This window comes from Vipera ursinii, assembly GCF_947247035.1.
Source record: "Vipera ursinii genome assembly, chromosome: Z".
Taxonomy (NCBI): Eukaryota; Metazoa; Chordata; class Lepidosauria; order Squamata; family Viperidae; genus Vipera; species Vipera ursinii.
Window position 1 is genome coordinate 124,549,747 of NC_139517.1, and position 23,110 is coordinate 124,572,856.

The window sequence follows — 23,110 nt, forward strand, 5'->3', positions numbered from 1 at the left end:
CCAAAAAGGGACTTGAAACTGCTCTTTGAAAAGGGGGAAGTTTACCTCCAGGTTTCAGACCCTCAATAATATCCATCATCTCAATGATTCTTACAAAGCTTTACAGCTCTAAACAAGTTCTAAATTCCTTGCCATGCTTTCAAGAGTCTTGCAATACAGGTAGTCCTCAGGTTATGATCACAATTAAGCTTGCCTATTAGGGTTATAAGTCATGATTGTTGTAAATCAGATCACCCATGTGACCAATCCAATTTTATGACCTTATTCGCGGTGGTCATTAAGTGAACACTACAATCTTTAAGCAAACCCATAGTTCACTCAAACTGCCATAAACACAGTCGCATGACCGTGTGTTTGTTGCTGAGTTCTCAAAGTGTGTCATGAGTCCATGGAAAGGGTGTGTGTGTGTGTGTGTGTGTGTGACCATCATAACTGGATCGCAACTAGGTTTTGGGGGGATCCATCGTAACTTTGAAAGTCACTAAGTAACCGATCACAAATCAAGGACTACCTGTATTATAGGCAGGTATGATTATATCTTAAAATAAAAGAAGCAAGAATTGAGATGTTTGCCTGAAGCTCACAATCAGGTTCATAAGAGAAACAAGAAGTCAAGTGGACTCACCTATATAGGCATAGTATGGTCAAAAAATTCAAGATGGCAGCCACAACAGTGCTGTCTGCTCATTTTTTTATGTACAATGGACATAAACAATGGACCTCTACGGCATTGATGTGGTCATCATCTTGACTTTTTTGGACCTCATCCTGTGGATGCCAACACATGAAATCTATTTGGGGGTAATGCGGTATCTCAGTCAAACTTTTACTAAATTTCAATTTCATATGGTGAAATCCTGAACAGAGCACAGAGAGTCATCAGACTTACAAAAAAATATCTTCATGTGAACAAAAACATTTAAAATCCATTATTTCTTCCTGAGGCAAGAAGAAATTCAAAGTGCTGAGTTCTGACAGCTTTACATACATAAAATAAAGGGGGGAGATGGGCAGAAGGATATAAACTGGTTTATTAATTGCTTTCAATAATTAATAATTTTAATAATTACGAGAGTTACAGTATAAGCATGCCATGTCTATGAATGCTAAAAAGAAATCAGTCTTTGGGGGGGGGGGGAGAGGGAGCTGCCTTTAAAAAATTTCAGGGTTTGTTTTACCAGATTGGAGAACAATATTGTGGTCAGAAGGACCTCTGCTGGGGGAAACGAAATCCCGAAGCATATTGCGAGAGAAAAAATTTGTGTATGCATAGTATCCTGATAACCAACCCACAGCAAAGATTGGACATTGCAATTCTCTCAAAACAACTCTCATTTTGGTTCTAGACTACATCAAATAGGGAAGGTTGGCACAATGGATTCACAAAGAATCTTTATAAGTGTAGGAAATTTTCCCATGCATCTCCATAAAAAAATTAAGAATGGCCAGTATTTTCTACTGGCAAAAATATTAGACTCAAATGTTTATTTATTTAGCATATGGCATCTAGAGAGACATCATGCAAACACTGATACAACCACACTAATAAAACGCATTACGCATACAAACACAAATATACGTTCATAATATGGAGCCATTACAATACATGAGATAAAATATTAAATAAATATTAAAACACAATTACTAAATGTAATATTAAAATATTACAGCAATTAGACACAGTTGTTGAAAAGAACAGGTAACTGAGATGATGAAATCTATAAATCATGTAATCGGCATAAGTCCTGTCTACCGTTTCTAACTGTTCCTATTGCCAGAAAGATATGCATTAGACCAGGAAGACAGTAATACAAAGCATCAATGAAGGAGAATATTTGTAGCTCAGGGTTGAAATGATGGATGGTCTCTGAGCTTGGTTGTTTTCTTGCAGATTTGATGACTCAACTAGGTGGTATCAGTGCTACAAGGGAGTGGAGTTTGTGGAGTGGGCAGGAGGAAGAGGAGAAGGGAGGAGAACTATGGGGTCACTGTCTGTGCTTGGCTGTTTTCCTGCAGACATTTCATTATCCGACTAGGTAACATCATCAGTGCCAATAAGGAATAGGGTTTGCACTTTTAGTACCGATGATGTTACCTAATGATGATAACTTTATAATGATAACTTTATTGTCACTTTGAATGTACACCAATCGGCATACATCAAAATGAAATTTCGTTGCATACAGCTCTCAAAGGGTCACCACCTCCGATATACACTCCTCGTTCGGGGCCCGCTCAAATTTCACATTGTCCATTTTAGTCTCTAGGGAGTGAACGATGGCAAACAGGACAGATGGAAATGGGGCTCCATGTGGATTAGCCCTCAAATTCGCTTGTATTCTGACAACCTCGCCTTCTTTCCTTTTTATGATCCTGACTCTTCCACCTTTTCCTTTAAGAGCCTTGCTTCTTTTCGCCCCTGGAGCACACTGCTGCCGCCGCCACCAACTCCTCCAAAAGCCTCTCTCTCTTCCTCTGGGCCTGCCGACAGCCTCATCCAGTTCCTTTGCTCCATAAGCTCCAGGTCCTCTCTGCCTCCTCTGGAAACAGCCCTGATTTGCAGTAGAATCCATCACTGGGCCAGCAGTCAGATCTTGCTGCTGGCAGAACAAATTCAAACAGCGCCAACGACTTTTAACGGTCTCACCAACAGTTCCAAAACAACTAGAAACTCGCCAGGCCAGCAAAGATTGTCGGTCGTATGTTACCTTAGTTCTACCATGTTGCTCAAACACATTAAAATCTTCCTGATCATGTGGCCTATAGCCCTTACTATCCCTCCCAAAACTATTCGCCTTCAAGAGCCAATGCGGCCGCAGCCATTCCAGGCGCCGCCATCTAGTTGCATAATGAAAGGTCTGCAAGAAGACAGCCATGCTCAGAGAGCACCAAGATATGAATTCAATGGGAAACTGTACTCTAAATATTTTAAAAAGTGAAATTGACTCCCACCCTGTGCTGTGAAATTGCCGCTTTGCCCTCTTCGCTTTCTTCGTCTAGTTCATCATCGCTCCATTCCCAGCCGCCGTCTTCGGTCTTATGAAGTCGTCCGCTGGAACCAGGGACTCTTCTGACCTGCAAAACTCAAATGTGTAACAATGCAGTTCTGCTCAGGGTTGTGCAGGCAGCTCTCGAGTCACGGCCACAACTGTGAACAACTGTTAACGAGCACTGTGGTTGTTCATTGAGTCACACCTGATTTTATGACCTTTTTGGCCATGGTGGGTGGTTGTTGGGTAAATCACGTCGAGTGACTCCAGCTTCCTCCATTGATTTTGTTTATTGGAAGCTCCCTGAAAAGGTCGCAGATGATGATCACAGGACCATGAGATCATTGTAAATACAGGGAGTCCTCGACTTACAACGGTTCCTTTAGTGACCGTTCAAAGTTACAACAGCACTGAAAAATCACAATGGCATTGACTTATGCCCACTTTTCACACTTAATGGTCACTGCAGCATCCCCATGATCATGTGGTCAAAATTCAGATGATTGGCAACTGGTTCATATTTATGACGATCGCAGTGTCCCGATGTCATGCGATCCCCTTTTGCAACCTTCTGACAAGCGAAGTCAGCAGGGAAGCCAGATTCACTTAACAACCATGTTGCTAACTTCACAACTGCAGTGATTCACTTAACAACTGTGGCAAGAAATGTCGCAAAATGGGGCAAAATTCACTTAACAAATGTCTCATTTAGCAACATAAATTTTGGGCCCAATTGTGTTCGCAAGTTGAGGACTACCTGTATTTGCTGGTTGCCAAATGCCCAAATTTTGAACATGTGACTACATTATAGCAATTGCAAGGACAAGGACCTTGGCATCACTGTAATTTCAAATGGTTGTAAGTCAAGGACTGCCTTTACAGTCTCATTGCATCTCCTTTAAAGCTTTGATAAAGCCAAAATAAGGTGCACTTCCTACAAATTTTGCTATCTTGTGTAGAAACAAAAATAGAAACACAGCATCTGACAGAGCAATCCATTCAGAAATCAATATGGCTATAAAAGCATTGCCATATTTTTTGGTTATGCCTTCTATCCAACCAAGCAGGAAAAAAGAGGAAACAGAATGGCACTGAAGAAGCCATCAATACAGCCACAGCCTATATTTAAAACTAATTTATATACAGCTTGAATATTTTAGTCTTTGCAATAAACGATGTACCTATATATCCACAGAAGGACAAATTTGCATCCAATCTGCCAGCAAATTAAGCCACACAATAAAACAAGCAAAGGGACACTGATTAATTTATGAAACTGTTTCACTATTGTTCCCATACAGTATATGAGGGCAAAATATGTAAATGGAAGAGAAGCAAAATGTTTTCAAAGAAAATACCAAGAAAGTCCAGTTGCCTTTTGGGGGGAAAAACACCTTCGGAAGAATACTGAATATTTGCTGTTCACCTAACAAGTTAACAACAGAAGCCAATGTTTTCTTTCTTTAACTCAACTGTCTCGCTTGTTATCAGAGACTCAAACCTGCCATTTCAGCTCGGATATAACTGTTCTGTACCAGCCTGCTACCGGCCCTGCAGAAAAGGCAGGGACAACCCCTTTTACAAGAAGGCAAGAGGCTGGAACTAAGCCTGCCAAATTTATGGATACAAAAGCAAACAGAACAAGACACGAACCATGAAAAAGGAACTATTCAAGTGGTTGCCTTCAGCAAACCAGCCCTCCCACGCATTCCCCTTTTATACAGTTCAGGGCGTGACTTCTCTCTGCCTCTTTCCGAGGTGCCCCATTGCCTTCCTCTGTTTACTCCTGATTGACTGCCTCCTGCGTTGGGCGTCCTTGAACAGGGCCAGCTGTGGGTCATCTTCATCCACGCTGTCAGGCTCACACAGCTGGGTCTGCGTCGTGACCAGGTGGGAGGGGCCTGGCTGAGGGCTCTCATCAGCAAGATCTTCAACACCCCCCTCCTCCTCCTCCTCCTCTGAATCATCCGACCCAACTGCCAAACCCACAGGCTGACCCTGAATCACAACAATAACTATATTCCTACCAAGGATGCTGACCAACTGCTTTTAAAGCAGGAGGAACTAAATTTCTTTAAGTTATGTGAACTCGGTCAGAATTATGTTCCCTGTTTCTCAGGCTGCAGGCAAGCTATACACTATGAGAAGCTGCAAGAAATTTTATAGAACCATTTTTATGCGGATTTCCACTTTACTTTGTACCTTCCTGGCTCTTTCAGTGATAGTTGGGGCTCTCTGCAACATTTTTTCTTGTAAAAATTCTTTATTCTGCAAAAGAAAAAGGAACAAATCCATCAGTGCTTACAGTTATGCTCTTCAAAAGCTACTGTTTATTGTTATTTAGTGAACTGACCAGCCACCCAACTCTATTGCACTCAAACTGCATATTCCCCTACAGCTTCTTGCAAAGGAGATAGAGAGAAAAATGGTTTAGTTATATGACACTGAATAAAAATGCCTTTGACACAAAGAGCTAAGAAGGCAATGTATTAAAAAATAACATAATCTCCAGGCGAATAGTAACATGCTCTGTCACTGGACATGCAATTTTATTTTATTTTTCCACTAGAGACCACAGTAAAAACTAAAGTTGCCCAAAACGGAATGATAAAGCAGTTATATTTAGAGTGATTAAACAAACTGTTAATCTGGCTCAAAAGTAACCAGGGTGAACTCAACGGAATCAAGGAAGACGGACAGTTTCACATGGATCATCATTTTTGTGGGTAGCAAAATCAGAATAGATCTTAAATCTTAAATGAGAAGCAAATGTGTCATTGGGTGGATGGAAGTTGGGGCAAACCTCTGATAAATTATTAAAATTTGTATGTCACCCATCTCACTATCAAGTGACTATGGGCAGCTTACAAGAATGTAAAAAAAAATATCAAGATTATTCCTTGTCTATAAATAAATTTCTCCAACATCCAAGTTGGTAGATGACTACATCAGTCAGGAATCCTACCTTTGCTTTCTGGAAAAATTTGTGTCTTAGGAGTTCAGCTGCGGTAGGTCTATGGACAGAAAAAAGAAGTTTCTTAAACCTATAGTATATTGCAGGAATTTTAAAAGAACCTTTTATATTTCATATAGGAGAGTCACCCACAATAAGAACTCAAATCAGGACAGATGGTGCTTTCCACAGTTTGTACATTTCAATTCACAGACTAGAGGAAAAAGAAACAAGCGAGATATTAATTCTGAATAAAAATGGTGGGTTGTTGGGGTTTTTTTTTGGCAAAGTGAGGCAATTAATTAGCAAGCCTGTGTAATCACTCACCATAGTGAGATAAGCGTTTTCTGCATAATATATTTTATGTATTTGCGCAGAATTTTACTTGAAGCAGATGTAAATATTTAAAAGCATTTAAAAATATGATGGATTTTGTTATTAGGACAATACTTTAGCTTGTTTTATTCTGCTAGACCACATGGCCCAGACTGTTTTCACAAAGTATCTTTACTTCTCAACCTCGTATCTCAGAAAGTCTGAACCAGAGACAAACAAACATTGAAAACTAACATATGGTAAAATATCAGTAAGGCAGTTATTCAGTGGATGTGAAATAACATCCTGTGGCAGTAAGTTCCAAATGGCAATCATAATGTATTTGTCTTACTCAATGCTTTCCCACTCTTATAATCCTCTGGAGTTCTTTGCTTGTGGCATATGCTTTCCCTTTTTGAACTTCTGTATCGGTAGCCCTCGATTTATAACCACAATTATCTAAGGCAGACATGTCAAACACAAGGCCCGGGGGCCGGATCCGGCCCGCGAAATGGTTTCATGTGGCCCGCGAAGCCATCCTGGAAACACTGAGGGAACGGCCCCCACTGCCTTGGCCCTGGCCCAGAGACCCTCCTCCTGCCAGAGACCCTCAGATCTGTCCCACTCCTGCCCAGGCCCCCAAAGGCACCCTTGATGCGAACGATGTAGAGCTGACCACGCCCACCCAGTAGGCCATACACACTCTAGCCACGCCCACCCAGTAGGCCACGCCCACCCTGGCCACACCCACCCGGCCCCCTGAGGGCAACCGCAATGCTGATGCGGCCCTCAATGAAGTTGAGTTTGACACCCCTGATCTAAGGGAACACCTGCTGCCGGCATCAACTTCCCATCGTCCTGTGCGCTCCCACAGGGAGGGCCTTCTTAGGGTACTGCCGGTTAAGGAATGCCGGCAGGTTATCCCCAGGGGAAGGGCGTTCTCTGTGGGCGCGCCGGCCCTTTGGAACCAGCTTCCCACGGAGCTTAGGACCGCCCCCGACCTTCCCTCATTTCGTAGGGACTTGAAAACTTGGTTTTTTGAGTTGTCTGGCCCAGACTGAGGGGTTTTAATTTTTAATTAATGGGGTTTTAGTTAAGTTCAAGGATTAATTTAATCTTAGTTTTAATTGTTTTTAATTGTATATGATGTATTTTAACTTTTAATTTTCCCTGTAAACCGCCCTGAGTCCTACGGGAATAGGGCGGTATATAAATTTAAATGTAAATAATAAGTCCCTAATTTCTGTTGCTAAGAGAGAAATTTGTCAAATGAGTTTTGCTCCGTTTTATGACCTTTTTTGCCACACTTGTAAAGTGAACGACACGATTGTTAAGTGCATCTGGCTTCTCTATTGACTTTGCTCGTCAGAAGGTATCAAAAAAATGATCACATGACCCCGGCATAGTGCAGCCATCATAAATATGAGTCAGTTGTCAAAATGTCTGAATTTTGATCACATGACCATGGGGATGCTGCAATGGTCGTAAGTGTGAAAAACAGTCACAAGTCACACTTTTCAGTGCCACTGTAACTTTGAATGGTCACTAAATGAACTGCTGTAAAGTGAGGACTACCTGTATCTAGATGATTCTGCTTAAATGTGCTGTGTAGCAGAAATGATTATTTGGAGTTTAGCTATACTAATTTTCTTACTCTAGAAAAACAGGAAGGAGAGAGGGGAAAAAACCCTCAAAACATTTGCCTCCTGAATCTTTTTGGGATAAGAGAGGGGAACAGGGGCACACTACCAAGTTTCAATGTTTTGATCTCTGTGCTTGGATATTTTCCTGCATATATTTCATTACCCAAACAGGAAACATTATCAGCGCTAGTCTGCAATTCAACCTTAGTTTAAGGTTAGCTGTCTGCGTGCGGTGGCGCGCTCCGACCCTCCGGTTAGCACCCTTTTGCCTGGGGATGAGGGTGATCAGGCCCCTGAGCTTAGGCTGGCTTATTTTAACGCCAGATCCGTCGTTAACAAGGCTCCCCTCATTCTGGACTTGATTGAGGAGGAATGTGCGGATCTGGCGTGCATTATGGAGACTTGGTTGGGCTTGGAGGGAGGGGTTCCTCTGACCGAGTTATGCCCTCCAGGTTTCCGTGTGCTACACCGTGGTGGTGGGGTGGCGGTGGTTGTCCGGGAGACTTTATGCCCGCAGGAGACCACCATTGTCCAGATGGCCGGGAGTGAGTACCTCCTCCTCAGATGTGGCCCTCGGGCTCAGTTGGGCTTGTTGCTCGCATACCTGGTGCCCAGCTGTGTGGCAACAGCCCTGCCCGAGCTGCTCGACACCCTCTCAGGGTTGGCGGTGGAGTTCCCCAGGCTTATAGTTCTGGGGGACTTCAACTTGCCTTCACTGGGAGGGTCGTCTGAGTTAGCTTGGGAGTTCATGGCTTCCATGACGGCCATGGGCCTGATCCAAGTGATTCAGGGCCCGACTCATGTGGGGGGTCACACTCTCGACCTGGTGTTCCTGTCTGGACAGTGGTTGGATGATCTGGGAGGGGGTTCACCAACCATTGTTCCCCTGTCATGGTCAGATCACCATCTCCTGCGGCTGGTCTTCCGTTATGCCACCCCCTGCCGCTGGGCTGCAGAACCGACCAGGTGGTTCCGCCCCAGGCACCTAATGGACCCGGAACGGTTCCAGATGGCGCTTGGGTCTATACCCATTGCCCTCACCCACAGCCCAGTCGATGCCTTGGTGGATGCCTGGGAAAGGGCGGCCACCAGGGCACTTGACTGTGTTGTACCCTTGTGACCTCTGACCCGGCGCAGATCCCGTTGGGCTCCATGGTTCTCTGCGAAGCTCCGGGAGATGAAGCGTCAGAGACGGGGTCTAGAGAACGGTTGGAGGTCCAGCCGATCCGAATCTGACCGATTGCAGCTAAGAACCTTTATAAGGTCTTATCTTGCGGCAATGAGGACGGCGAAGTCTAATTACTTCGCTGCCCTCATCGTGTCCACAGATAATCGCCCGGCTGCCCTGTTTAGGGTGACTTGCTCCCTCCTTAACCAGGAGGTGAGGGAGGATCCCTTACAGGGACGAGCTGAGGAGTTTAGTCATCATCTGGCGGACAAAATCGCTCAGATCCGGGCCGGTCTGGACTCTGACTGGGCAGAGTCTGACGGGGAGGAATCGGACGGTCTCGAGCATGTTATCTGGACTGAGTTCGATCCTGTTTCCCCTGATGATGTGGACAGGATCATGGGGAGGCTGAGTACCACCACCTGTTTGTTGGATCCATGCCCCTCCTGGCTGGTTTATGCGGCCCGGGAGGAGACACGAGGCTGGTTCCAGGCAGTAATAACTGCTTCTTTGAAGGAGGGTGTCTTCCCTGCCACCTTGAAGGAGGTGGTGGTGAGACCCCTCCTCAAAAAGCCTGTCCTGGACCCGGCTGTTTTAAATAACTATCGTCCAGTCTTCAACCTTCGCTTTCTGGCGAAGGCTGTTGAGAGCATGGTGGCGCATCAGCTTCCTCTGTTCCTGGAGGAAACTGATTATCTGGACCCGTACCAATCGGGTTTCAAGCCCGGATACAGCATGGAGATGGCATTGGTCGCGCTGGTGAATGATCTCTGGCGGGCTCGGGACAGGGGTTGTTCCTCTGTCCTGGTCCTTTTAGATCTCTCAGCGGCTTTTGATACCATCGACCATGGTATCCTTCTGCGGCGTCTCAGGGGGTTGGGAGTGGGAGGCACCGTTTTACAGTGGTTCTCCTCCTATCTCCTGGGCTGCTCGCAGTCGGTGTTGACGGGAGGGCAGAGATCTACCCCGAGGCCTCTTGTTTGTGGAGTTCCTCAGGGGTCGGTTCTCTCGCCCCTCCTGTTCAACATCTATATGAAGCCGCTGGGTGAGATCATTCGTGGTTTCGGGGTGGGGTATCATCAGTACGCTGATGATACCCAACTTTTTCTCTCCACCCCGAACCAACCCAGCGATGACCTCGCCATGATGTCCCGTTGCCTGGAGGTGGTCCATGTCTGGATGGGGAGAAACAGGCTTCGTCTCAATCCTGCCAAGACTGAGTGGCTATGCATATCGGCACCTCGGGTTAACCAGACCATTCCACCTTTAACGATGGGGTGTGAGGTGTTACCCCCCATTGATAGGGCTCGCAACTTGGGCGTCCTCCTTGACTCCCGGCTCAACTTTGAAGATCATATAGGAGCCATGACCAGGGGGGCTTTTGCCCAGGTTCGCCTGGTGCGCCAGTTGCGACCCTATCTGGACCGAGATGCCCTACGCACAGTCACTCATGCGCTCATGACCTCCCGTTTAGACTACTGCAACGCTCTCTACATGGGGCTGCCCTTGAGGACCACTCGGAGGCTTCAGCTGGTGCAGAATGCGGCCGCGCGAGTTGTAATGGGGGTTTCCCGATATTCCTATGTAACACCTCTACTCCGTGAGCTGCATTGGCTCCCGGTTGCCCTCCGGGTGAGATTCAAGATGCTGGTGATGACCTATAAAGCCCTAAATGGCTTGGGTCCGGGATATCTGAGGGAACACCTGCTGCCGGCATCAAGCTCCCTTCGTCCAGTGCGCTCCCACAGGGAGGGTCTTCTCAGGGCACCGCCGGTAAAAGATTGCTGGCGGATAACACCCAGGGGGAGGGCCTTCTCAGTGGGTGCGCATAAGCTGCCAGTGGAGCTTAGGACTGCCCCCGACCTCCGTTCATTCCGCCGGGACCTGAAGACCTGGCTCTTCGAGCTCTCTGGCCCAGGCTGAGAATTTTAATTTTAATTTTAACTGGGGTTTTTATTTGTTCAGGGATTGATATAATTTTTTTAATTGTTTTTAACTTTTGTATTTTTCGTTTTAATCACCCTGAAAACCGTCCTGAGTCCTTCGGGAAAGGGCGGTATATAAATACAATAAAATAAATAAATAAATAAATAACCCCGAGCTACAAATATTCTCTTCTATTGATGTCAATATATCTGCTATTATAGCCTAATCTATTTCCCAATCTTGGCCACTTGAAGCTGTGCAAATGTATATATACAAATTCAACCTCTTAGCCATGATTGCTGGGACCACAGAAATGTATGCAATAAAAACAGTATTGAACTGGTTGCACACTGCGCAAAGGCACAGAAATTCTGCAATAGCTTTTAAACATGGTGTGCATTATAAGATGACATTATCATTTCAACTGTACACAGCACAGCCTAATGAATAACGGAAGGGATTTTGGAGGTCTTCTAGTCCAACTCAAGCAGGAAACCCCATCCCATTTAAAACCAAGCGTTGTCCAATCTCTTGTAAAAACCTCTAGTGATGAAGCACCCACAACTTCTGCAGGCAAGTACATTCCACTGATTAACTGTGCTGTCAAGAAATTGCTCCTTAATTCTAGGTTGTTTCTTGTCCTGCCTTCAGGTGCTTTGGAGAATCGGCTGGCTCCCTCTTCTTTGTGGCAGCCCCTTAAATATTGGAAGACTGTTCTCATGTTACCCCCGTCCCTCTTTGCATTAAACTAAAAAAGGTAAAGGTTCCCCCGCACATGCGTGCTAGTCGTTTCCGACTCTAGGGGTTGGTGCTCATCTCCGTTTCAAAGCCAAAGAGCCAGCGCTTGTCCGAGGACGTCTCCGTGGTCATGTGGCCGGCATGACTAGACGGCAAAGGCGCACGGAACGCTGTTACCTTCCCACTGTAGTGGTCCCTATTTTACTACTTGCATTTTTACGTGCTTTCGAACTGCTAGGTTGGCAGAAGCTGGGACGAGTAACAGGCGCTCACTCTGTTACGCGGCACTCGGGATTCGACCCGCCAAACTGCCGACCTTCTGATCAACAAGCTCAGCGTCCTAAACTACACATACCCAATTCCTGCAACTCTTCTTCATAGGTTTTAGCCTCCAGTGCCCTGATCATCTTTGTTGCTCTTCTCTCCACTCTTTCTAGAGTCTCAACTTCTTTTTTAAACTGTGGTGATCAAATCTGTATAAAGTATTCAAACATCCAGCTCTACCTTCATTTTCTTATCTTTCTATTGGGTCTGTCTAGAAGGAGAATCCAAGGGCAAACGGCCCCTTCCCTAGGTTTGCAGCCAGAATATGAGGTCCAACGTGGGAATTTGCAGACCACAGACACTGACTGCCTATCTTGGGATACATTTCTTTAGATATTCTGCTCACCAGCAGGAACTCTTTTAAAGAAGTCTTCGCTTTTCAAGATCCTTTTGCCAGCTATACAAGAGAAGGCTGCTCACAAATTATAGGTAGTCCTCAACTTACGATCACAACTGAGCCCAAAATTATGTTGCCAATGAGAAATTTGTTAAGTGAGTTTTGCCCCACTTTATGACTTTTCTTGTCACAGTTGTTAAGTAAACCACTGCAGTTGTTAAGTCAGTAACATGGTTGTTAAGTGAATCTGGCTTCCTCGTTGACTGCTTGTCAGAAGGTTGCAAAAACGGATCGCGTGTCACTGGGACACTGCAACCGTCATACACGTGAACCAGTAGCCAAGAATCCAAATGTAAATCACATGACCCCCAAGGAAGCTGCAACGGTCATAAGTGTGAAAAACAGTCATAAGTCACTTTTTTCAGTGCAGTTGTAACTTCAAATGGTCACTACATGAACTGTTGTAAGTCGATGACTACATAGATTAAAAAACGCATGTTGGACTCAAAGTCTCCTTTCTCGCTGGGCATGTTAGCTGTTCCTATCAGATTTTAAACTTGTCCAGGTTTGTTCACATGTGGCAACTTGTGTGCATTTGTATGCGTCTATGGGCAGAAAAGGGAGGTGTAACTCATATAAATAAATTTTAAAGAGGGAGAGGGAGGGAGAAGGGACAAGTTGAGATGGCCCTGCCTTATACCTTTTTTCTGGGTCTTTCTGCAGGCACAACGAAATCATTTTCCTGAATGACTTCCCGTATTTTTTAAGCATCTCCTTGTCTTGCACTCCTGTCTCCAAGGAGGGGGGATCATTTTGTAGGGTCAACATTAAGACCTGGGGAAAAAAAATGGCATCCGTCAGAAACATCGAGGAACATTTTGAATTGGCTAACGAGAAAAATCACGGTGAAAACACCCACTTTTGAGATCTAGATCCTCTTTTGGCCTGAAGTCCCACGGCACTGGCGCCCAACTTTTGTGGCTTAGCATCGTGGCTGGGGTGGGGGAGAGGGGAACCGGGCTGTGGGAGTGGAAGATCGACACATGTGCTGATCCACTCACACAAGAGAGATGAGACGCCTTTGGAGTCACAGCTGCTTCAGGCTTCTCCACGCCAAAAGCTTTTGCAGAGCGACGGGAAGCAGCGAGAGACCGCTCGCCCAAAGCCTTTCGCCCGTTCACAAAGGCTTTTGGCACAGAGAAGTCTTTGGGGGTGCGGTCTCGCGCTCCTTCACTCACCCAAGCCGCCCGACGCTCCAAAAACGGATCAGAGATCCTGTGCAGGCAGCCTTGGTGAGCCACTGAAGCTGAGCAGGGCACATTTGTCCCACTGACCCTCTGCTCTCACTGCTCCGCTTCTGGAGCATCGGGAGCAGGTAGCTTGGTGGCCGTGCTGGGGGAGAGAGGAAACTGGGCCACGCGAGTGGCAGGCCAGTGTACACGCATGTACAGTTCCACTCGTGCAAGAGTTGGGGACCCTTGTGCTGCAGCATCTGATGGACAACTGCCAGTTCTTTGCAAGCAGCAACTGTTGCTTGTGAAGGAAATAGATCTCACCTGTCCACTTTCCACCAACATTGGGAAAGGATACATAAGGGCTCAAAGAGACAAACTGGCTTCCCTGCATCGCAAGGATTGTGTTGTTCCCATATCAGAAAGTCCACAATGGAGGACAAATTGCCACACAGGTAGTCCTCAACTTATGACCTCAAATGAGCCCAAAATTTCCATTGCTAAGCAAAGCAGTTGTTAAATGAGTTTCGCCCATGAATTTTACATCCTTTTTTTGCCATAGTTGTTAAGCGAATCACTGCAGTTGTTCAGTGAATCATGTGGTTGTTAAGCGAATTGACTTTGCCATTGACTTTGATTGTCGCAAGCCAGCTGGGCAGGTCACAGATGATGATCACATGACCCCAGGACAGTGCAACTGTCATAAACACACGCCAGTTGCCAAGTGCCCCAATTTTGATCACATGATCGTTGCTGCAACAATCGTGTGAAAATCGGTCATAAGTCACTTTTTTCTGTGCCGTTGTAACTTTGAACGGTCAGTAAACAAATGGGTGTAAGTCAAGGACTACCTGTATTCTCCCAAGGATCTAGTTCTGCATTTATGTTCAGGTGTGCTATGACTGTTGCTCTGTAAATCAATGAGAAGATGGATGAAAGAGGTCCTCGCTGCCCTCTGCAGCTCATTTCTGAGACGCTGAAGAATTAAGCTTAGGAGGACTAGATCCTAAGGCCACAGGAACCGAAGTGGTGTAATGGGCCAGGTGCTGGATTAGAAGCCAGGAGATGGTGACTTCTAGTCCTGCCGTAAACATGAAACCATCTGGGTGACTTTGGACCAGCTCTCTTCTCCCTCTCTCTCTCTCCCTCCCTCTCTCTCTCTGCCTCCCTCTCTCTCTTCCTCTTCCTCCCTCTCCCCCTCTTTCCCTCTCTTCCTCTTCCTCCCTCTCTTCCTCCCCCTCCCTCCTTCCCTCCCTCTCCCCCCTCTCTCTCCCTCCCTCTTCCTCTCTCTCCTCCTCCCTCCCTCTCCCTCCCTCCCTGCTTCTCTCTCTTCCTCCCTCTTTCCCCTCCCTCTCCTCCTCTCCCTCCCTTTCTCCCCCTCCCTCTTCCTCTTCCCTCCCTCTCTCCCTCTCTTCCTCTCCCTCCCTCCCTGTCTCTCTCTCTCTTCCTCCCTCTCTCTCCCTCCCTGCCTCTCTCTTTCTCTTCCTCCCTCTTTCCCCCTCCCTCTCTTCTTCTCCCTCCCTCCCTCTTTCTCTTCCTCCTTCTCTCCCCCTTCCCTCTTCCTCTTCCTCTCTCTCCCTCCCTCCCTGTCTCTCTCTTTCTCTTCCTCCCTCTCTCCCCCTCCCTCTCTTCTTCTCCCTCCCTCCCTGCCTCTCTCTTTCTCTTCCTCCCTCTCTCCCCCTCCCTCTCTTCTTCTCCCTCCCTCCCTGCCTCTCTCTTTCTCTTCCTCCCTCTCTCCCACTCCCTCTTCCCTCCCTCTCTTCCTCCTTCTCTCCCCCTCCCTCCCTCTCTTCCTCCCTCCCTGCCTCTCTCTTTCTCTTCCTCCCTCTCTCCCCCTCCCTCTCTTCTTCTCCCTCCCTCCCTGCCTCTCTCTTTCTCTTCCTCCCTCTCTCCCACTCCCTCTTCCCTCCCTCTCTTCCTCCTTCTCTCCCCCTCCCTCCCTCTCTTCCTCCCTCCCTGCCTCTCTCTCTTTCTCTTCCTCCCTCTCTCCCCCTCCCTCTTCCCTCCCTGTCTCTTCCTCCCTCTCCCCCTCCCTCCCTCTCTCTCTCTCCCTCTCCCCCCTCTCTCTATCCCCCCTCCCTCTCTCTCTCTCTCTCTCTCCGTCTCCCTCTGTCATAGGAAGGAGAAGGCAAGGGCAAAACACTTCTGAAAATGTTACCAAGCAACCTTTTTCTTCCCCCAACCCTGCCTTTATTATAAACAACCCATGGTGGAAAACATATCTAATACTTCTTCCTCCTCTTATTTTCCCCACAACATCAACTCTGTGAGGCGCTTTGGGCTGAGAGATGGAGACTGCCAAAGTCACCCACTGGCTTTCGTGCTTAAAGTGGGACTAGAACTCACCGTCTCATGTTTTCTAACCTGGCACCTTAGCCACTAGATAAGAGACCAAACTGTCCATATAGATGTCAGGATCCAGGACTAACTCGGGTACAAAAAGGGGACAGCAGGCTTTTCTCACTTTTTTACCTCCCCGTTGTATGAACCCACATATACATATCTTACACCAATTCTGAGCACAGTACAGCAAATGATGTTTATGTTTATGTTTGTTTATGTTTTATTTAATTTGTATACCGCCCTTCTCCCTAGGGACTCAGGGCGGTTCACAGGGCATATAAATAACAATACAATACAATACAAAAGTTAAAACAAAGATTAAATCAGTGCCCAGTTAAAAAACAGTACTACAATTCTAAAACAACAATTTAAAACCCAGCTCCCCCGTCAGGCCAGACCGGCTAATTCAAATAAATGGGTCTTCAGGCCACGACGGAAAGTTCGGAGGTCTGATGCCATCCGGAGCTCCACCGGCAGTTGGTTCCACAAAGCCGGGGCACCCACAGAGAAGGCTCTCCCCCTGGGGGCCGCCAGTCGGCATTCCCTGACCGGAGGCACCCTGAGGAGGCCCTCTCTGTGGGAACGCACAGGGCGGAGGGGAGTTGAAGCCGGCAGCAGGTGGTCCCCAAGGTAACCCGGACCCATGCCATGTAGGGACTTAAAGATCATAACTAAGACCTTGAACCTCACCCGGAAGACAACTGGTAACCAATGCAGCTCGCGGAGCAAAGGTGTAACATGGGAGTACCGGGAAACTCCCAAGACAACTCTCGCGGCCGCATTCTGTACCAGTTGGAGTCTCCGAGTGGTCTTCAAGGGAAGCCCCATGTAGAGAGCATTACAGTAGTCAAGGCGAGAGGTCACGAGCGCATGAGTGACCGTGCACAGGGCATCCCGGTCCAGATAGGGCCGCAACTGGCGCACCAGGCGAACCTGGGCAAAAGCCCCCCTAGTCACGGCCACCACATGATCTTCCAGAGTAAGCCGTGAATCTAGGAGGACTCCCAAGTTGCGAGCCCTATCCACGGGGCGTAAGAGCTCACCCCCCATAGAAAGAGATGGAACATTTTGAATGTCCCGGGATGCCGGAATGCACAGCCACTCAGTCTTGTCAGGGTTGAGTTGAAGTCTGTTCCTCCCCATCCAGACCCGAACCGCCTCCAGGCAACGGGACATCACAGCGAGGGCATCACTGGGGTGGTTTGGGGTCGAAAAGAAAAGTTGGGTATCATCGGCATATTGATGATACCCAACTCCAAAACCACGAATGATCTCACCCAGCGGTTTCATATAGATGTTGAACAGGAGAGGCGAGAGAACCGACCCCTGAGGCACAAACGAGAGACCTAGGGGCCGATCTCTGCCCCCCTGCCAACACCGACTGCGAACGTCCCAGGAGATAGGAGGAGAACCACTGAAGAACTGTGCCTCCCACTCCCAATCCCCTGAGACGCCGCAGCAAGATACCATGGTCGATGGTATCGAAAGCCGCCGAGAGGTCTAATAGGACTAGGACAGAGGAATATCCCCTGTCCCGAGCCCTCCAGAGATCATTCACCAGAGCGACCAATGCCGTCTCCGTGCTGTACCCGGGCCTGAAACCCGATTGGTAGGGGTCCAAATAATCCGCTTCATCCAGGACCAAAGGGAGCTGATGCGCCACCACACTCTCAACAACCTTCGCAAGAAAGCGAAGGTTGGAGACTGGACGAAAGTTGTTCAATACAGCTGGGTCCAAGGCAGGCTTCTTGAGGAGAGGTCTCACCACCGCCTCCTTCAAGACGGTGGGGAAGTAACCCTCACTCAAAGAAGCAGATATAACCGCCTGGAGCCAGCCTCGTGTCCTCTCCCTAGCTGCATAAACCAGCCAGGAAGGGCACGGGTCCAACAAACATGTGGAGGAGCTCAGCCTCCCCATAATCCTGTCCACTTCATCAGGGGTCACAGAATCAAACTCTTCCCAGATAACATTGACAAGACCGCTCGTGTCCTGATCGCCAGACTCTGCCCAGTTGGAGTCCAAACCGGTCCGAATCCGAGCGATTTTATCCGACAGATGTTGACTAAATTCCTCGGCACGACCCTGCAAGGGATCCTCCCTCACCTCCTGATTAAGAAGTGAGCGAGTCACCCTAATCGGCCGGGCGATTATCTGCGGACGCAATGAGGGTAGAGAAGTAGTTACACCTCGCCACCCTCATCGCTGCGAGATAAGACCTAATATAGGTTCTTAACCGCAACCGGTCGGGTTCGGATCGGCTCGACCTCCAACAGCTCTCTAGGCCCCGTTTCCGACGCTTCATCTCCCGGAGCTCCGCGGAAAACCATGGAGCTCGCTGGGATCTGCGCCGGGTCAGGGGCCGCAAGGGTACAACCCGGTCAAGTGCCTCAGTGGCTGCCCTTTCCCAGGCTTCCACTAAGGCATCCGCTGAGCTGTGAGCAATGGAGGCAGGTGGGGACCCCAGCGCCGCTTGGAATCTATCAGGATCCATTAAGCGTCTGGGGCGGTACCATCTGATTGGCTCCGTATCCCCACGGCGGGGGGTGGCAAAACGGAAGACCATCCGCAGGAGATGATGATCGGTCAATGACAGGGGCATAATAAATGGAGAGCCCCCACCAAGATCATACAACCACCGTCTAGATAAAAAAATCAGATCAAGGGTGTGGCCTCCCTCATGAGTTGGTTCAGAAATTACTTGCGTCAGGTCCATGGCCGTCATGGAAGCCATGAACTCCCGAGCTAGCTCAGATGAGCCTCCCAGGGATGGTAGATTGAAGTCTCCCAAAACTATAAGTTTGGGAAACTCAACCACCAACCCTGAGAGGATATCAAGCAGCTCGGGCAGGGCTGCCGCTGTACGACTAGGCGAAATGTACGCCAGCAGCAAGCCCAACTGCGCCCCAGAACCAAATCTCACAAAGAGAGACTCACACCCGACTATCTGAGAAACGGTGGTCTCCCGCGGACATAAGGTCTCCCTAATAGCAACCGCCACTCCCCCACCCCTACCTTGAGCTCGTGGCCGGTGCAGCACCCGGAAGCCTGGTGGGCAGAGGTCAACCAAAGGGACCCCACCCTCTGGGCCCAACCAGGTCTCCGTGATGCAGGCCAGGTCCGCATGCTCACCCTCAACTAAATCCCTAACGAGGGGAGCTTTGTTGACCACGGACCTGGCATTCAGATACACCAGCCGGAGCTCAGGAGGCTGCACATCCTCACTCCCGGAACCACGGGGAAGAAACAGAGGGTCGGAGCGCCTCACCGCTTGCAAGTAGCGGAGATGGCCCTCCCGGTAGCGATACGGCCCCCTGTCTATCCGCCTGCTGCCATTCCCCGTCGTGGGAATTGGTAATCCCACGACCCGCTCGTGAGCTCCGGAGACAGCGACACCCCGTTCTCCCACCGCGCGGTCGGACCCAAGTCTGGCCTGAACCATGGTTGATTGGCCACCCCCCAAAGCCAGACAACCCTTATCACCCACCCCTCTCCCTAACCCTATAAAAATTTAGATAAAAAAACGATCAGAGGCCTTCTATTAACTTTATATTGACGGCCTCTGCCCCTGCCCAGCCATCAAGTACACGTTATTTTTTTTAAAAAAAAAACTTTTTTTTTGAGTAGTACCAGTTGTGGCATGCTGAATGATTTGTCTGTCCTAAAGCACAATGAACGTTAATGAATCTCTTTATAATATAGCAGGGGGTTCCAGATACATATGGAAGAGGCTATGCGTTGGGAGGTGTTTGAGAACAGAGTTCAGGAGAAAGAGACAGGATTATTAAATGTTTTAAAATTACAAAATCAAGAAGCAAGGATGGGGAAGGTCAAATGTGTGCAGCACGTCGACAGACAAAACACTCCAAAATGCTCAGCAACGCTTCCTTTAAAGCAGCGGTCCCCGACTTTTCCAGTTCTGCAGACAGGCGGCTGAAAGGGAGAGGGGGAAGGATGGCGGAGAGGGGATAGTTCTACACAAGCGTAGGTCCAGGCACACCACTCAAACAAATGGAGCTTAACGTGTGCAAACGCTTGCCCACCGCTCGTGCAAGTGGAGCTTCACACGGGCACACTCGCAGGCTAGGTCTGGACCATAGCTCAGAGGTTGGGGACTCCTGTTTTAAAGGAAAAACTTATTCAACATGATATTGAGGGACCTCTTAACAAATCTCTCAGAAACATGCCGGAATACAAATCGAGAATTAATGGTTTATTATACGGGTGTGGTAGTTCTGCATTCTATCTTCAGGATTTTATCTTTTGTTATATGCTTTTTTCTTAAACATCCAAACAATTCCCCAGACTTCCTTGCGCGTTTGCAAAGGGAGGACATGCCAACTATTCAGCTACATCAGAAATAACGTTTTCTAGGAGGATCAATCCAATTTTTCGGACTGTATGCAGGCACTTCATGTCAAATTAATTATCTGAACTGGTAAATCTGTAACTTACCTTCATGGGTGGGTATTTGTGATAAGGAGCGGCTCCGGTAGCCAACTCGATTGCTGTAATTCCAAAACTCCAAATGTCTGCTTTGAAATCATACCCCCGCACCTGCATTGTAAGAAAAGTTCGTTTCAAAACGGGCATTGTAGCTGTTCCAATTCCACACGTATTTTGCCTGAATCATGCTTGGGAGCTAACCTTCCTTCACCAAACCCTTCTAGGCATTTATGATCTGGCACCTAAAACAGACTTCTAATTTCTCACCCAACTCCTGAAAATAGCAGAGTTTGTATTCTTCTTCACATGAGGAAAAATATTACAAAGACTTTAGTCAAATGAGAGGAATAAACTAACGCCTGGGCGTATTGGAAAATCATGTACTTTTCAAATATCGCTGAATTCTGCGATCTCGTTAACTCAGAACTGAAGTTGAACCAATTCTTCCAAAGCAAAGAGATTTTAGCTTCCCACAATACAAGTAGTCCTCAACTTGTCACAACGGGGAACAGAGTTTCAGTCATTAAGTGAAGTGGTTGCAAAGCGAGATGTCACATGACCACATTACTTGGCCACCACAAAGGTTATTTTCATTTTGAGCAGGGAGGAACCAAGAACCAAAGCCTTATCTTTACTGTAAAGTCAGACTGCCATACTTCCTTGAACTGAATTCCAGGACCGATTCCCACAGAAATAGTTAAGGTACAAAGTGAATGAATGACAGAAAAAGTTACGTTCATAATGTTGGTTGGAAAATTCACACAGCGACTGTGTTTTCCTGAAAAATAAGACCAGGTCTTATATTAAGTTTTGCTCCAAAAGACACATTAGGGCTTATTTTCCGGTTACGGTTCATATTCAGGGAATTACAATACTAAATGCATCCGTCTGGCTGACCATCTTAACCGGGGGTCATTTTGGGGGCGGGGCTTATATTACGAGCATCCTGAAAAATCACGCTTTGGCTTATTTTCGAGTAGGGTTTTATTTTCAGGGAAAGACGGTATTCAGGCCACCGTTTAGTGCATGCATCTTGTTCTAAATTCAGCTTTGCAGCAAGGTATCGTGAACGGTTGTCTGAAATAGGGCTCTCTTAGTCTGGTCCGATTCATTACAGCCCATGATTGCTTCTGCAAACCCTCCTGGAAGTTGGATGGCTATGGCATCCAGCACCTCTGTGGCTGACGGCAATGACAATTATGGTCAAATACAAGTAGTTCTCAACTTATGACCACAACTGAGCCCCAAATTTCTGTTACTAAACAAGGCAGTTGTTAAGTGAATTTTGCCTCATTTTACGACCTTTTTTTTGCCACAGTTGTTAAGTTAGTATAACATGGTTGTGAAGTGAATCCGGCTTTCTCAGTGACTTTGCTTGTCAGAAGGTCGCAAAAGGGGAATCACATGACACTGCAACCGTCATAAACACGAGTCAGTGGTCAAGCGTCTGAATTTTGATCACAGGACCGTGGGGATGCTGTAATAGTCGTAAAGGTGAAAAAGGATCAGTGCCATTTTTCAGCGCCGTTGTAACTTCAAACGGTCACTAAATGAACTGTTGTAAGTTGAGGACTACCTGTACATACAGAAAACATCCAGTTGAGAAAGTTGGAGCACAAACTTTCTATAGATAGTCCTTAGCCTAAGACCATGATGGTTGGAAAGTGGGTTGAGTTTACAACCTGTTTTGTAGTGGCCACTAAGAAAATCACCATGGTTGTTAAGTGAATTTGTGGTTGTTAAGCAAACTTTTAATTAATTAATTAATTAATTAAATTTATTTATTTATTTTTATTATGTATGTATGTATGTATGGACTTATATGCCGCCCTATCTCCCGAAGGACTCAGGGCGGCTAAGAACAATAAAACACAATAATACAAATGTTAAAAAAGATTAAACTAACAAGCCCCAATGATAAAATATTAAAAATATTCTACTTAAAAACCCCATTATCATCAGTCCAGGTCGGCCTGTTGGAAAAGATATGTCTTAAGGTCACAACGAAAGGACCGGAGGTCCGGGGCCATCCAAAGCTCAAGGGGGAGTTGGTTCCAAAGGGCTGGTGCTCCCACAGAGAAGGCCCTCCCCCTGGGGGTCGCCAGCCGACATTGTCTAGCCGACGGCACCCTGAGGAGGCCCTCCCTGTGTGAGCGCACTGGGCGATGGGAGGTCGTTCCTGGCAGCAGACAGTCCTGCAAATCTCCTGGGCCTAAGCCATGTAGGGCTTTATAGGTAAGAACCAGCACCTTGAATCTTGCTATGGGATGTTTGGCTGAAAATTGGAAATGCCAGGTTTCAACAAAAATGCCATAAATCATGGTCGTGTGACAGCAGCATGCTGCAAAGCACATAAATGTGGGCCAGTTGCTGAGCACCCAAAATGTGCGTATGTGTGTGTGTGGGGGTGGTGGTGTTGATGGACATTTTTCACATTATGGCCTCCCCATGGTCACTCACGCCATCAAAATTCAGACCCTGGCCAACTGACTCATATTTATAGCAGTTCCAGTGTTCTAGGGTCATGTGATTCCCCTTTATTTTTTTCTGCAACCATCTGACAAGCAAAATCAATGGGGAACCCAGATTCATTTACTAACTCAACAACTGCAGTGATTGACTTAACAACTCTGGCGAGAAAGGTCGTAAAATCGGGCAAAATCCGCTTAAGAACTATCTAATTTAGCCACAGAAATT

At 47.2% G+C, this 23,110-nt stretch overlaps 1 protein-coding gene across 3 annotated transcripts in view; it reads right to left on the minus strand.

Moving 5' to 3' along the window:
- Positions 1-23,110, minus strand: part of OXSR1 (oxidative stress responsive kinase 1) — a 101,910-nt gene that overhangs the window by 17,849 nt on the left and 60,951 nt on the right. For all 3 annotated transcript variants that reach the window (XR_014494168.1, XM_083377000.1, XM_083376999.1), the window contains exons 7-11: positions 20,423-20,524; positions 13,095-13,228; positions 5,956-6,004; positions 5,193-5,258; positions 2,953-3,075 (exon numbers count right to left, since the gene is read on the minus strand). Coding sequence is in view for 2 of the 3 variants with exons in the window: in XM_083377000.1 (XP_083233126.1) it covers positions 2,953-3,075; positions 5,193-5,258; positions 5,956-6,004; positions 13,095-13,228; positions 20,423-20,524 (474 nt within the window). In the remaining variant the exon portion in view is untranslated. The remainder of the gene's footprint in view (positions 1-2,952; positions 3,076-5,192; positions 5,259-5,955; positions 6,005-13,094; positions 13,229-20,422; positions 20,525-23,110) is intronic.